Source organism: Coregonus lavaretus (genome assembly GCF_964263955.1).
Source record: "Coregonus lavaretus genome assembly, chromosome: 36".
NCBI classification, from domain to species: Eukaryota; Metazoa; Chordata; class Actinopteri; order Salmoniformes; family Salmonidae; genus Coregonus; species Coregonus lavaretus.
Window position 1 is genome coordinate 16,267,808 of NC_140023.1, and position 14,712 is coordinate 16,282,519.

At 45.1% G+C, this 14,712-nt stretch overlaps 1 protein-coding gene across 3 annotated transcripts in view; it reads left to right on the forward strand.

The window, feature by feature from the left end:
- The window catches only part of LOC311110629 (Golgi-specific brefeldin A-resistance guanine nucleotide exchange factor 1-like), an 86,595-nt gene that overhangs the window by 51,218 nt on the left and 20,665 nt on the right, over positions 1 to 14,712 (forward strand). For 2 of the 3 annotated variants that reach the window (XM_084153161.1, XM_084153162.1), the window contains exons 5-22: positions 1,086 to 1,204; positions 1,483 to 1,591; positions 1,992 to 2,052; positions 5,149 to 5,203; positions 7,152 to 7,299; positions 7,855 to 8,063; positions 8,184 to 8,355; positions 9,186 to 9,397; positions 9,488 to 9,586; positions 9,721 to 9,915; positions 10,148 to 10,343; positions 10,486 to 10,623; positions 10,743 to 10,831; positions 10,967 to 11,169; positions 11,785 to 11,908; positions 12,623 to 12,748; positions 14,177 to 14,259; positions 14,451 to 14,687. In XM_084153161.1, the coding sequence (XP_084009287.1) occupies positions 1,086 to 1,204; positions 1,483 to 1,591; positions 1,992 to 2,052; positions 5,149 to 5,203; positions 7,152 to 7,299; positions 7,855 to 8,063; positions 8,184 to 8,355; positions 9,186 to 9,397; positions 9,488 to 9,586; positions 9,721 to 9,915; positions 10,148 to 10,343; positions 10,486 to 10,623; positions 10,743 to 10,831; positions 10,967 to 11,169; positions 11,785 to 11,908; positions 12,623 to 12,748; positions 14,177 to 14,259; positions 14,451 to 14,687 (2,575 nt within the window). Of the gene's footprint in view, positions 1 to 1,085; positions 1,205 to 1,482; positions 1,592 to 1,991; positions 2,053 to 5,148; positions 5,204 to 7,151; positions 7,300 to 7,854; positions 8,064 to 8,183; positions 8,365 to 9,185; positions 9,398 to 9,487; positions 9,587 to 9,720; positions 9,916 to 10,147; positions 10,344 to 10,485; positions 10,624 to 10,742; positions 10,832 to 10,966; positions 11,170 to 11,784; positions 11,909 to 12,622; positions 12,749 to 14,176; positions 14,260 to 14,450; positions 14,688 to 14,712 lie in introns of all 3 variants that reach the window. The other variant, XM_084153160.1, reaches the window with a different exon arrangement.

Here is a 14,712-nt window from a genome sequence, read left to right on the forward strand (position 1 = left end):
ACCTTCTGGATTGACCGGCTATATTGGTGTGTGTGTGTGTGACCATGAGATGTGTAAGACTTATTGGATCAACAGTCCAATCATGCAGTGCTATCACTTGTCAGAAAACCTGCGTTCTCGCTGCATTATCTCTTTGACAGCAGCTGTCTCGGCATCAAACATGCGTTCATGTATTGATTCACTCCTAGATAGTTTAGTTTCCCCTCTTGCCTTAGAATGGTATTTTACTTGGCTTTTTAGCCATTTTAATGATTCAATTGTTTCAATTGACCAAAATGTGTCCTCTGGTCATATTGGAGCAGATTTGTGGTTTAGTTGGTCTGGAAAACAATGTCTCCAGGTTAAAGGACACATGAGGATTTCGTGAACATCAAACGTTTCACAGGTTGGCTTGTTGCACAGTGCTGGCATCTGTTAAAAAGAGGATAATATCAATGTGCATTCCTCTCAATAATACTGTCCTCGACCTGCCTGCTTTGAACTGGCCTCCATGCAGGGGATACTGCAACACTCTCTCTTTCCCTTTCTCCGTTCTATCTTGTTTTGAAGGACAATGCTATCCATATTTGAATAGGGTAATGTGCCTCTCACACAGCTTCAGATGGAGTTGTCACTTTAATTCAGCTAAATAGTTGTGAGGGAAGCTTGGCAACTTGAATTACATTTACATTTTAGTCATTTAGCAGACGCTCTTATCCAGAGCGACTTACAGTTAGTGAATACATATCTTTTTTTTATACTGCCCCCCCCCCCCGTGGGAATCGAACCCACAACCCTGACGTTGCAAACGCCATTCTCTATCAACTGAGCTACATCCCTGCCGGCCATTCCCTCCCCTACCCTGGACGACGCTGGGCCAATTGTGCGCCGCCCATGGGTCTCCCGGTCGCGGCCGGCTGCGACAGAGCCTGGATTCGAACCAGGATCTCTAGTGGCACAGTTAGCACTGCGATGCAGTGCCTTAGACCACTGCGCCACTCAGGAGGCGCCACTCAGGAGAGCAGTGTATGAAATGAGCTGTTTATCAAATGTCTGCTGAAAAAGATGATGATGACAGCGGACTTCTTGTTGTCTGTCCTGTGCAGATGCTAACCATGAGGCAGCAGCGGAGGCCATCGAGAACATGGCGGACGCCGTCACACACGCCAGATTCGTAGGGACAGATCCCGCCAGCGATGAAGTAGTGCTCATGAAAATCCTACAGGTAATCTTACAGCAGAAAATGATTAATCAAACATGTTTATTTCAAATGTCACCCTATTCCCTGTTTACAGTAGTGCGCTGTCATAGTATGACACGGCACTATATGGGGGATGGGTTGTCATTTGAAAATGTATGCAAGTGTGTTACATGCATGAATACCCTTTTTGAAGTCGAACATTTACTTCATGATACCTCGTAAAAGCCCATGTAGAACTGAGATGGCCACCCTGAATGTTACGCACACACTCACACGTACACACACACTGTCTGCCGTGACAGGTCCTGAGGACTTTGCTGCTCACGCCCGTAGGAGCCCACCTGACCAACGAGTCTGTGTGCGAGATCATGCAGTCGTGTTTCCGCATCTGCTTCGAGATGCGCCTCAGCGGTGAGTTCTCTATCTCTGTAATTCTCCTAGAACTGCTTCTAGTCCACATGCTTTGCTAGAAAGGCACTCTAAGCTGTATTTTATGAAGCTTTTCCAGGGAAAAAATAAAGATATGAACCCGATTCCTACGTTAAGCTTCCATGGCCTCGGGTCCTCCATCACACCAGCCTAACATTATGATGAGCTCTCCCGCTCAACTCCAACTCTCACCCCTCCAGACCTTCAGCCCTTAGTGAACTAACACCCTTTACCCCTCCCCCAGTCCCTGAGATGTGCATTAACAGAACACCCTCCTAATCCTGGCCAAACACATACAGACAAGAGGTCCCAGCCTGGCCTCTCTCCTCTTGTCCTCCGGGCTCTAATGGCACCTGCCCTGTTTGTTTTGCCCTCTCCACAGAGCTCCTGAGGAAATCAGCCGAACACACACTGGTGGACATGGTGCAGCTGCTGTTCTCCAGGTAACGGGGGTGGGGTGGGGTGGATGTGTGTGTGACAAGCGCAATCACTGGGACTGGAAACCTTCAGGAAATTAACTTCCCGTTTGTCTATAAAGACCCATTTCTATTAGGTTATTGGATTAGAGCACCTACCCAGAAACCACTGGGAGGGAAAGGTGTAGAATTAGGGCTTACTTCACTGTGCTCTGTGTAAATTGCAAATCTGTTTAATTATACAAGTATGGGACTTTTTCATTTGAAGATAATTTAGTAAATTTAAACTCCAAATGAAAATCCCTGTCCTTGTCATCAGACCTGCGAACCAATGTTTTTGTAAACAACAATGGTAAACTGTAGTGTAGTGGTACCTAGAGAAGTGGGTATACTCTAATTTTGCCACAGAATTCCCAAACGGCCTTCCCGGCAAAGGAAGGGGCCCTGTGTGAAAACAACGTTTGTTTTCCTATAGATTTATCAGGGTTTCACTCTCAAAATCAAACTTTTTTATTATGTTCTAAGTCTACAACAATTCTTAAACCACATCAGGAGACACTTTTTTAGGTACTGTACAATATCCTACATGTGATGGCAGAGTTTGCAAAAGAAATGCCCTCCCGATTGATACAAATCATCACAATATAATTTTGACAGGGTAGGCTTACTTCAGTCAACATTACATTTGGGAAGGTTTTTGGGGAAATCCTTTAGACATTTTCATTCAAACAGCCCATGATGACTGAATTGCGCATCGCAAAGATTCAACCAAGACTTCGGACCAAACTTTTTCAATACCTTGTTTGCATACACATTGTTGCCTTAGTTATTAGCATTTACTGGTAGATATAAGTTGAAACGTCTTTTCCACCTACCGTACCGGCTACCAATGTCGTTCTTCTGTGAGCTGCTCAATGCAACAACCAGTTGAGAGCTGCGTGCTCTTGCTGCACACAGATTATATTCCACTGAAACTAGGCTACCGGTATGTGTGTAGCGCACGTGAATATATTTCACGTGCTTTGCGTTTGTGTTAGCTACTTTGTGCATGATTTTTCTATTGTACTAAATAATTGATAGGCATATGTCTCCACTTTGATACGAATCAGTGGGGATTAAGAAGTGAGTATACGCAATGCCCACTGCGTATTTCCTCCACTACACCACTGATGTTAAAGCACCAATGATAATCATTCAAGTTTTTTATACTAAAGTCAGTTTACCATCTATTGGTGATGCCTTGGAAGCCTCAATAGGAATTATCATTAAATACATTTAACATCCTCAGCAACACTTTGCGTCTTAATTTTCCTCTGCATTCAGAGGTCACTGGTTCACTAATGCAATAACATGTTTTTCTACTGACATTTAGCATAGGGTGGCAACACATCGCTCCCTCAGCTCCCGTACATTAGACTTCCAGTCACATCGTCTCACAGACGAGGGGATGAGCCTGCAGAGCGCCAGACTGTATGATCTGCATATAGATGAAGCGGAGCGTCTCCCCCATAAACACACACACAGAATTAGAATGGCCATTAATCCCTGCCAGAAATGATCAGAAAATCATCCAGAATAGAGTAGTCTCATTCTCTAAATGTATTACGCCTCCCCCTCGCAACCGCAAGAACAAACAGAGCTCAATATAAAGTAATGGTGTAATTCTGTCTTGGAGGCGCGTGGATCTCAGACGAGGCTATTTGATGCAGGATTTGTTAAAAAACATGGTGTTGTCTTTCACAATAAAGCCAGTTGATATCACCAAGTCACCATCAGCACGTTCTTAGTCCATTTGTGTCGGTGCTGGGAGTTGTGTTACGCACTGTACCAGCTTGTTATCATATTTCTTACAGCTCTGTTTATTGGTTGTTGGATATTGAAATGGAAAATAATGACAGCCATTGCAGTAAAAGGAGGCATCTATGTCCGTGGTAAAAAGATGTAGGCCTATTACTAGAACATCCCTTTTCACAACATGCAAGTACCTTGAGGATGCCTATAACACCACACACACACACACACTATCACAGCCCTCATTTGTCGGCGTCTTTATTGGCTGGCCAGCCCCCCTCTTGTCCACGGCTCGTCCATAATAAAGATGTGAGCGCCTTGGGCATAATGAGCAGCGGATCTCATCGAGTGCTCAGGAGGAGGCTTAGATTGCCTGCTGAAAGTATTAGGGATGTTAATCTGTTGAACCCACAGATCATCCAATAATCGAGCTTGCAAGACAACACTCTATTAACGCGGGAGTTAACGTCAGGGGCCCGTCTCCCCCTGTGTGTGTGTGTGTATATATGTGTGTGTGTGAGACAGCCAGTGACATCTCATTCGCCGCAAAGCCCAAGAATCTACAGAGCACAGGGCGCTCAGACAATGTGTGATGAATACAGAACATTACGCTGCACAGCTCATCTAATCAAGCCACTGAGAAGCTCATCATCTGGGTCCGGAAAGAAGATGTAGGGCCCTCCAAGACAGATTGCTTCTGTCAGCCTAGTGCCTCATAAGCATTGTTCTCTCTCTCTGTTCATGATTATTTTCATGGAATTTTGGTTAGTTCAAAAAAGTACTTTTGTTAAGCAATTGTCAACTTGTACACCAGCTGTTTCTCTTCTACTGTCTGCAAGCCTTTGAGAGATTTCATATTATTTCAGCTAAGATGAACAACAATTTCAGGGTTCTTTGTCCCTGCTTGGATATTGACATACGAGGTTACACAATACAGATTTTTTTTCAGTGTGGTCTTTATGAACATTCAGAGTAGTCGCCATGTTAGTCTAAACGGTGTTATGCAAGTAGCTACTTCCCTTGGCGTCACAAAGTTTGCTAGGGCTTAAAGCCATCTGTGCTCTCGCTCTGCATATTCAGTGTGCAGGTTGAAATGAAAGTGACTCATCTTTAAATATCCTCTGCAAATGGACAGAAATGACTGTGTGGATATCAGGTTTTCATGTCACCTCACGGTGGCTGATGAATGAATTACCTTGAATTGACGGTAGAGGTTGAGAAGGCACAGGGGCTCAACACAGAGGGAGGAGAGGATAGGACCATTTATCACATACCTACATTAATGAATGTATTTGTCAGATAATTGACATCTATTTTCCCTTTTTCTTCCAGACTACCCCAATTTAAAGAGGAGGCCAAAAGTTTTGTGGGTGCCAACATGAAGAAGGTAAACTCAAATTAGGCCTAGTTGTTGAATGTGTCACTATCTGGCTATGACTAATTTGCTTGCATCACCCCCTCCCCTTGTCTCCCCTGGTTCCTGTCATCCCCATGGTGCTGTGAATAGTCATTGTACTCTGCAGGGATGGCCACCGCAACAAACCCTCTATTGGTTCTGATACTGCAGAGTGCATGAAGTATCCAACAGGGAAAAAGTAAACCTTTTTTGGTCTCTGCTCCCTCACAGCTAAAAATAAAAGTGTCTTTACACAATAATAATATCTTGTCTTGTGGTACAGGGTTGAAACTGGATACCCAATATGCCCTTTCCTCCCTCTGCTTCCACCCATCAAGGTGGCGTTCTTTTCCCAATATCACCTCTCTCATCAGATGCTGCCTTTTTATTTTCTTGTCCTTGTTGATTTTCTTTGAGTTCCTCCTTTCAAACTGCACATTTGCCTGTGTTCCCTCCCACAGATCCCATCCTGTATCCTGGACACACAGGATCTTATTTGTGCAGAGCAGCCTATAAACACCAATCAGAGGGGCTTAGAGAGGGTACTTGATAAAGACATAACTTTCAATTGGCTCTCGGCTAGTGCATTGAAATGGGCCAGGATAGCATGGCTTTCTGGAGTGAATGCATGAAGGCGCATTTGAGGGCTATTTCAGCATTTTCTTAGAACTTGGGTTTCAAGGAATTTCATATTTCCATAACAAATATTTTACATCCATTATTAAAATTGTTTATCCCACTTAACAACTCAATTCAACTTAATTTAATGGAAAATAAATGTTGGTTAATGGTTTCAGGCTGTATGACAAAATAAGTTACTTCTTCTTTTAGTTTTTGTGTTCATACCCATTTGTATATTTGCATTGTGTAGCTTAAATTGGACATTTCTGGTTTTAGCCTCATACCACAAAAAACCCCACATAAGTGGCACTTTTGTTTCACAATCGTACCCCATCAAACCTAGACTCCAAATGTACAAATACAAATATTAATGGGCACCAGCTTGGAGCAGTTCAAATATGAAGCCTGCCATTCTGTCTGATTGCCTACCCTTCACTGTTTTGTCTGCGCATTCTTGAATGTCTTCGTATGGAGCCTGAGCCCCCCCCCACCACTTCCCCTTCCCCAAACAAGCCCATCCCTGGGGAGTTTGCATGGTGCTCTGTTCGGACTCCCCCATGCATCACTGAGTCTCTTGTCTGTATGCTGCTGCTAAAATGTCATCCATCACTAATCACGGGCACCTGCCCCCTTCTCTCCTGAGGCTTACAATATCTTGTGGAAAAACAAACGAGTGCAGGTAAGGAGACTCTGGTGACTGTTGGAGAATGACCATCCCTCCATTCCTATCCCCCGTGCCCCTCCTCCCCTCTTATTCAGAACCCACTTGCCGCCCCCTTTTTGAAGATTCATACATGATGCGAAGGGGTCAAAATTTTTACAATATTTCTCTACCATTTTGTAGATGCATTTATTTGATAGATGTATTGATTTAGTTAGATGATATCTACAATGTAGAGTACACAAACAAACCCATGCCATGGGGTTAGTTTGTAGAATGAAACAGATCTTACTGTGTGCATTTTTTGGTGGTTGCTTGAATTTGTTTCTTGTGATTTGTCATTTTTGTTGTAGGGTCTTATTCACCCTCTTACATATATTGTATCTTGCCATTGGGGGATTTGCTGAACAGGATGGAGCATGTGGCTGCATTTTTGTGTATGGTGACTGTCTTGTGTTTGTCTGTCTATTACTTTCTGTTTTAAGATGGGCATTGTCCAAATGTGTAAATGATCCAAAAGGATCCTATTGCCTTTAAAAGTCCAACCTGATGCAATACCCTCGTCTGTACAATGTGATATTACAACACCCCCTAGCCAAGAGCATACTCAGCGGTTGTGTGTGAATATGTGAACTGAGTGTGTTGTACCGGTTCCAGCTAAAGATGCGTGCTGGTGGGATGAGCGAGTCGTCAAAGTGGAAGAAGCAGAAGCGCTCGCCCCGGCCCCCCCATCACATGGTACGAAGCGCCTCGGGTGGATTGGAGCAGGCCCCTCCCACCACCCTCAGCAACAACAACCTCTCTGGTGAGACCCCATCTTCTAAATATCTTTTCATTCTTTTTTAGATCGGAGTTACGAACATCTTTTACATTTTATTCGTTTTTCAGACGGCATTAGAAACATGATAGTGGGGATAGACATAGGAGGTGGTACATTAAGGAAGGACAGTCGGCCGAGCAGAGGCTTGGACCCATGTCGCCGTGGGTGCAAATGTGGTCAGAAGTCGGGAGCTTGACTGCTATGCCACACTCCAGCACTTCTATGATCTATAAATTAACTTTTGATCTATTATTACTACCACGTTGTAATAACCGGAAGACCGACCATTGACCGAACATATCAATGCATGCCACGCCACATCAATAACAAATGCTTCCTTAGTAATGACCAAATACCTCTTTGGTAAATATAATCACATTTGGTCCAGGGGGGCTTCATTTTATGTCTATCAAACTTAAACCTCATAGATATATCAAAGTTTATACTGTCATGCACTCTAAAGCGGAAAAATGTATATTGCATATCTTCAACAACAACTAAATCTGATGTAGGTAACCATGGTCTGTGTGTGTCTACCAGGTGGTGTCCTGTTCATCGAGCAGGGTAGTTTGTCTGTCCCAGACAGCGTGGCCTCCTCCATGTCTAGCCCCACAGACAGCGGCCTGGACACTTGCTCCAAAGCCACCTCCAGGGAGGACCTGACAGACCTGGACCAGAGCAGCTCCGCCGCCACCACCCCAGGCACGGCAACTAGCCCTTCCACAGAGCCTGGACGCCTGGACACTCAGGTCAGGGGGGGACACACAGACACTGGAACCAGCTATGTTGTCTTTCATTTTGTGCATATTTTTTGTCTCTGTTAGAGCTCATTAATGTTCATACACTGATGTTTCTGTTTCCGCTGCCAGTCTGAGGGGAAGCAGGTGGATCGTGCCCAGTCAGCCTCGGTGGAGTCCATCCCTGAGGTCCTGGAGGACAGAGATTCTGTGACGGAACATTCAGACTCAGCCTCAATACACGACATGGACTACGTCAACCCACGAGGAGTCCGCTTCACACCACAGCAAACACAGAGAGACGGTGAGGATGGTGAGCCCTCTCATCACCACCACCACCAACCAGCGTTCAGTTTGGATTTCACCATGCCTCAACCTGTTCCACTTTGCGTCTCACCCTCTGTCTCACCTTGTGTCTCCTTATGTCTTCTCATGTCTGTTCATATGTATCAACACGTCTCACCCCATGTCTCAACCTATTTCCCACAACTTGTCTCTGCTTGGGTGTCCTTCAGTCTTAGCTCAGCTGGTAGAGCACGGCGCTTGTAACGCCAAGGTAGTGGGTTCGATCCCCGGGACCACCCATACACAAAAATGTATGCACGCATGACTGTAAGTCGCTTTGGATAAAAGCGTCTGCTAAATGGCATATTATTATTATTATTACCCATGTCTTATTTAATATCTCATGTCTAGGGTTGCAAAATGCAGGTAACTTTCCCAATATTCCCCGGTTTTCCAGAAATTCTGGTTGGAATTTACCTGGAATTACGAGGGAATAAGCAGGAAATCCAGGATTCTTCCAACCAGGATTTCTGGGAAACCATGGAATTTGGGGAAAGTTACAGAAATGTTGCAACCCTACTTGTGTTTGATGCCACCAGAGGGCTACACTACAAAGCAGGATCAAGGCGTTGCCTAAATATTGTGAAACAATCTTATTGACTCAACAACCAAAAACATATTTATAGGTTTAGCTTTCTTATTGAATCAGAAAATCAACAGTTATTTCTGGTTATTTATCGAAGTTAGCTGGCTAACCCATTGATCCTGCTTTGTAGTGTACCCCTCTGGAGTCTCACCCTATGTCCCCAAATTATGGCTTTGAATAATTTCCTGTTATGTTTCTTCCAGGTGCGGCTCTCATCCCCTACGGTCTGCCCTGTCTGCGGGAGCTCTTCCGCTTCCTCATCTCGCTGACCAACCCCCATGACCGCCACAACACGGACGCCATGATGCACATGGGCCTGCAGCTGCTGACCGTGGCTCTGGAGGCGGCCCACATCGCCCCTTACCAGTCACTGCTGGGCCTGGTCAAAGATGAGCTCTGCAGACACCTCTTCCAGGTACTGTACACCACAGGCTTGGTGGGGAAAATTAGCCTTCTATTGTGTCTTCTATACAATATGACATAACTAACATGTTTTCTTTTTCAGTTGCTAAGTGTGGACCGTATGAACCTGTATACCGCCTCCATACGAGCCTACTTCTTGCTCTTTGAGAGCATGCGAGGACATTTGAAGTTTCAGCTTGAGGTATTTGTAGTGTTTCTTTTAATTTGTTTTCGATATTGTCACACAGTTGTTTGCACACTAATGACTAGTTTGACACAACCACACGAGTCGTTGTAAAACAACCAACTAAACCGAATGACCTGGGTTGTGTGCAGATGTATCTGAAGAAGCTGATGGACATCATCACGTCAGAGAACATGAAGATGCCTTATGAGATTAAGGAGATGGCCCTGGAGGCCCTGGTGCAGCTCTGGAGGATCCCCAGCTTCGTCACCGAGCTCTACATCAACCACGACTGTGACTTCTACTGCTCCAACCTGTTTGAAGACCTCACCAAGCTGCTCTCCAAGGTGGGAACTGGGACGCCTGCTCTTTGGCCACTGTCACTCCGGAGATCTTAGGGTTTTATTTACTTTCAAAAAATCTGCATTAGAAGAGTGTCAACTGTCCCATTCAGTCAAGGCTTAATAGTTTATATATTTCAATTTGATGCATATCATCATGCTCCATGCTTTACATTTTCAGCGGAACAATGTTCTCTTTTGTTGACCTATGGTGTGTTTGTATCATGTTGTCTTGCAGAATGCCTTCCCTGTGTCTGGACAGCTCTACACAACCCACCTTCTCTCACTAGAGGCCCTACTTACTGTGATTGACAGCACTGAGGCCCACTGCCAGGCTAAGGTGCTCAACAGCACCACTCAGCAGGACCAATCAGCAGAAACTGTGTTGGCGGAAGGGGAGGGCTCAACCAATGACTGTGTAGACACAACCACAGGTATGCAGATTTCTCTCAGAAATGTGATGTACTTTCTGCTATGATAGTCTCATACTAGAATGGGCTTTGTCCATCATTGACTATAGTTGTATCAGATGTGGATAGAGGGGTAGTCATTAATATTTTTCTCATGTGGTTATAGAAGCGAGCAGGCAGGTGAACAGTGCCAACGGTCAGAATGTTCCAGAGGCTGACAGCGTGCCCCTTCCACCTACCAGCGGGCACCTGATGGCAGAGAAGATGAGACTGGGCAGACAAGACCAGGAGGAGACAGAACCAGGTAGGTTTGCTTTTACTAACCAGTGGTCAGGTCTCCTCAAGAACTGGGTTAGCATTTCGGTCTATAGCCATGAATGAAATAGAATAAAAGTGAAAATTGTTGTATATATATTTTTTCAGCTGAGAAGAAAGAACCGACAAAGCCTCAACGCTTCTCGTCTTGTTTACCTGATTCTCAGGAGCTGTTGGACATCAGAAATAAAAAGAAGGTATGTTTTATGATTTTGTTGTATATCTGTTTTAAATAACTTTCATTGCCGTTGAACGGCGTTTGAGTCTCAAGTTAGGATTCAACGCTTTGTGTCTTTAAGGTGAAGTGATAGTATTTATTTGTATGATTACAGCTGCTGAACTGCGGCACAGAGCAGTTCAATCAGAAGCCTAAGAAGGGCATCCAGTTCCTGCAGGAGAAGGGTCTGCTCAGCAGCCCCATGGACAACAACGAGGTGGCCCAGTGGCTCCGGGAGAACCCCCGCCTCGACAAGAAGCAGATCGGAGAGTTCATCAGTGACCGCAAACACATGGAGCTACTGGACAGCTTCGTCAAGTAGGAGTCTTCTTATCCTTACCCGGCAGCGTGATGTACAACCAGTTGGTTTTAAAAGAATACTATTTTCTGGATCTTCTCCTTCATTTAATTGTAGTGAAACTTGGTTTTGTCAGTTACTAGTGAAGTAATGAATGGTGAAGCAGTGAAATGTGTTTACTTGAACCCTAGGAGTTTGTCTTCAATCCCTAACAATTAGTGCATACAGTTGTGTACTGCATTTTATGAGTATACAAAACATTAAGAACAACCGACATAGACTGACCAGGTGAAAGCTATGATCCCTTATTGATGTCACTTGTTGAATCCACTTCAGTCAGTGTAGATGAAGGGGAGGAGACAGGTTAAAGAAGGATTTCTAAGCCTTGAGACGACTGTGGGATGCATTGGCGACAACATGGGCCAGCATCCCTGTGGAATGCTTTCGTCACGTTGTAGAGTCATGCCCTGACGAATTGAGGCTGTTCTGAGGGTGCAACTCAATATTAGGAAGGTGTTCCTAATGTTTGGTATACTCAGTGTATGTATAGTTGTGTAAAAAAAGACCTGACAGGAAATATACTTCAAAATAGAAATATTAGTGCTTTCTACTTATTCTCCCATTCCCACGTGCAGCACGTTCACCTTCCAAGGACTGCGTATTGATGAGGCGCTGCGTCTGTATCTGGAGGCCTTCAGACTGCCAGGAGAGGCTCCGGTCATTCATCGACTTTTGGAAACCTTCACAGACACCTGGCATGTAAGTCAGCTTCCTTACCCCCTTGAAAGGATTTCTCTCTTGTTCTTTCTCTCTTGCTCTCTCTCCCGCTCTCTCTCTTTCTCTCACACACACACGCATGCACTGGGGCACACAGAGGGACACACACACTTCTTCCATTACCGCATGGCAAGGCAATCCTTGCCACCAACTGTCCCTATCCTTTTCACCAACTGTCCCTATCCTTGCCACCAACTGCCCCTATCATCAGGTAATTACGTCCAGTGGAATGCCGACCCAGATCTGAATCAAGGACAGGGACATTAATCACTCAAGTAATTAGGGGAATAGGAAAATGTAGCAGTGCCAATGGCAAGGCTGGCATAACAGGGCCAGCCTGTTGATCGAAGGCATGGGGGCTGCTCCTTAAATAACCGGAGAGGGTCGTCCTCGTGACCTGGAAAGTATTCCTAGTCATTTATTTTCCTAGTCTCTCTCCCATATACAATCACCTTGAATGAGTTTACAGATATTCTTAATGCACACGCGTGTCTTTTTCCACTATTGAGCAGTCATGCGTCGTGACTTCACTTTCAGCAGTCAGAACATATTTATTTTTTGGGACGTTATGCCAACGGTAGTTATATTGATGAGTGTGTATCTGGAACTATACCTGAAATAGTACCTGGAACTCAGCTGTTGATGTAGATATTGATTGACAGAGGGTTATATTAGCGTGTTCCCCTGTGTGTGTAGAAAGTGAATGGCTCTCCCTTCATGACCAACGACGCGGGCTTCGCCTTGGCCTACGCTGTCATCATGCTCAACACAGACCAGCACAACAACAACGTGCGCAAGCAGAACATCCCCATGACTGTTGAGGTAAACACACACAATTTATTTCCCATGAAGACGCATCACAATAAAATATGATTTATTTGTATTGAAATAAAATGGAAAATAACTTACTATACTTACCATTTTTAAGTTTTCTATTACCACTACATATTGTCTTATCCTAAGTTGAAATTCTCAGAAATGCACCCATCACCCACATATGTTAGATATGATTTCAATCACTTCTTATGAGAGCTTTTGTGCCATGCAGTGATGGGTTTTGCCAGAGACCCTGTTAAGACCCTTTTAGACACCCTACATTAGTATGTTGTACTAGTTCTTTGAGACCCTCTGATGGTCTGAAAAAGCCGACCTCCAGTAACAGCTGTGCCCAGTGGTGGTCTGTGGGATGAGATCATCCTGGTTAGTCATGTGAACAGGCGACAGGGGTGGGAGAAGTGAGCGGGGAGTGGACGGGAGGGGGGCGTCCTCTGCTGTCCTGGCTCCCTCTCTCTGTGTGAGTGACAGCGCCTGAAGACTAAACACAAGTCCCATCGGCAGGGTTCTGAAGAGAGCGCGGGTGGGCCACAAACACACACAACATTTTGTTTGAAGTAGTACAAGTTGCCATTTTGGAATTATAAGCTGGAATGAGAGCAACTGATTTGTTTAACCTTATATCTTTCTAGAGGGCAATGAAATGCCTACTGTTCAGTTTACTGGCTGTTTACGGCACAGTATATCATTTGAGATTAAAGTCCTTACGATGTGATGTCTCCAAGTGTCATACAAATGCCACGATATGATATTCTGTGGGATAAAATGGACTCGGAGCATCATGGCAAGATTCTATTGCTCTGAATTGTGCAATCAGCTACCGCATAGCACAACATTGTAGCTCCCCAACAAAACCTTCAGTGTGGAACAGCTCTGCTCTCTGGATGTCAGTCCCATGATGACTTGGCAGGCAACACGGCCAGCTGCTTTGTCTGTGGCGGCTATTATTACCGTCGTCTGCTCCGCTCTGGGGTGAAGGGTGGAGGGGGATTGGTATGACAAACACAACCCTGAGCCTGTGGCCCCTGAGCCCTCATTGTGTTTATTTATCTGTCTGTCCATCCCACTGCAAAGCATCTCGTGTTTCCCCTCTGCTTTACCTGCCATCAGCCAACAAGGAGCCTTGATTGGATCAGTCAGCACACGGTGGATGTGTTTATTCGCTGTGTCTCTTGGCCTTGATCCTGTATGTCTAACATCACACATAACCGTGTTAAGTGACACATACGTCGGTGAAGCTCTTTGGCCCCCACCGCCTTAATTGGTGGACACTCAATTAGCAAGAGCATTGCATGCCTAAGGGTTGGATACCAGAGCCAGGCTAGCTGGCAGAGCTCCGCAATGATTGATGTGTTGATGGTGCCCTGATTCCCGTATTGTCAGTATTAACAGTCTTTCTTTTCCCCCTTTATGTAGCAATTCAAGAAGAATCTGAAGGGTGTGAATGGAAATACAGACTTCGATCAGGATATGCTGGAGGACATCTACAATGCAATCAAGTAAGCCATAGTCTTATCTAGATCTTATATAGAAATATTTGTGACGTACACACACACACACACACAAGATTAAGAAAATCTATCTTATTTCAAGAGAATATGCTACTGTTTTTTTTCATGTCAAATGAGCCACCCTAGATGATCAGGGTTACCTTAGCATTCACACACTCATGGTATTCTCTGTCCTGTAGGAATGATGAGATAGTGATGCCAGACGAGCAGTCCGGCCTGGTCAAGGAGAACTATGTGTGGAGCGTGCTGCTCCACCGGGGGGCCACCTCCGAGGGGGTCTTCCTCCATGTGCCCGCCGGCAGCTACGACCACGACCTGTTCACCATGACCTGGGGGCCCACTATCGCCGCCCTCTCCTACGTCTTCGACAAGAGCCTGGATGACACCATCATCCAGAAGGCCATCGCTGGCTTCAGGTACGCTAGGCCTCCCCAGGGGGTT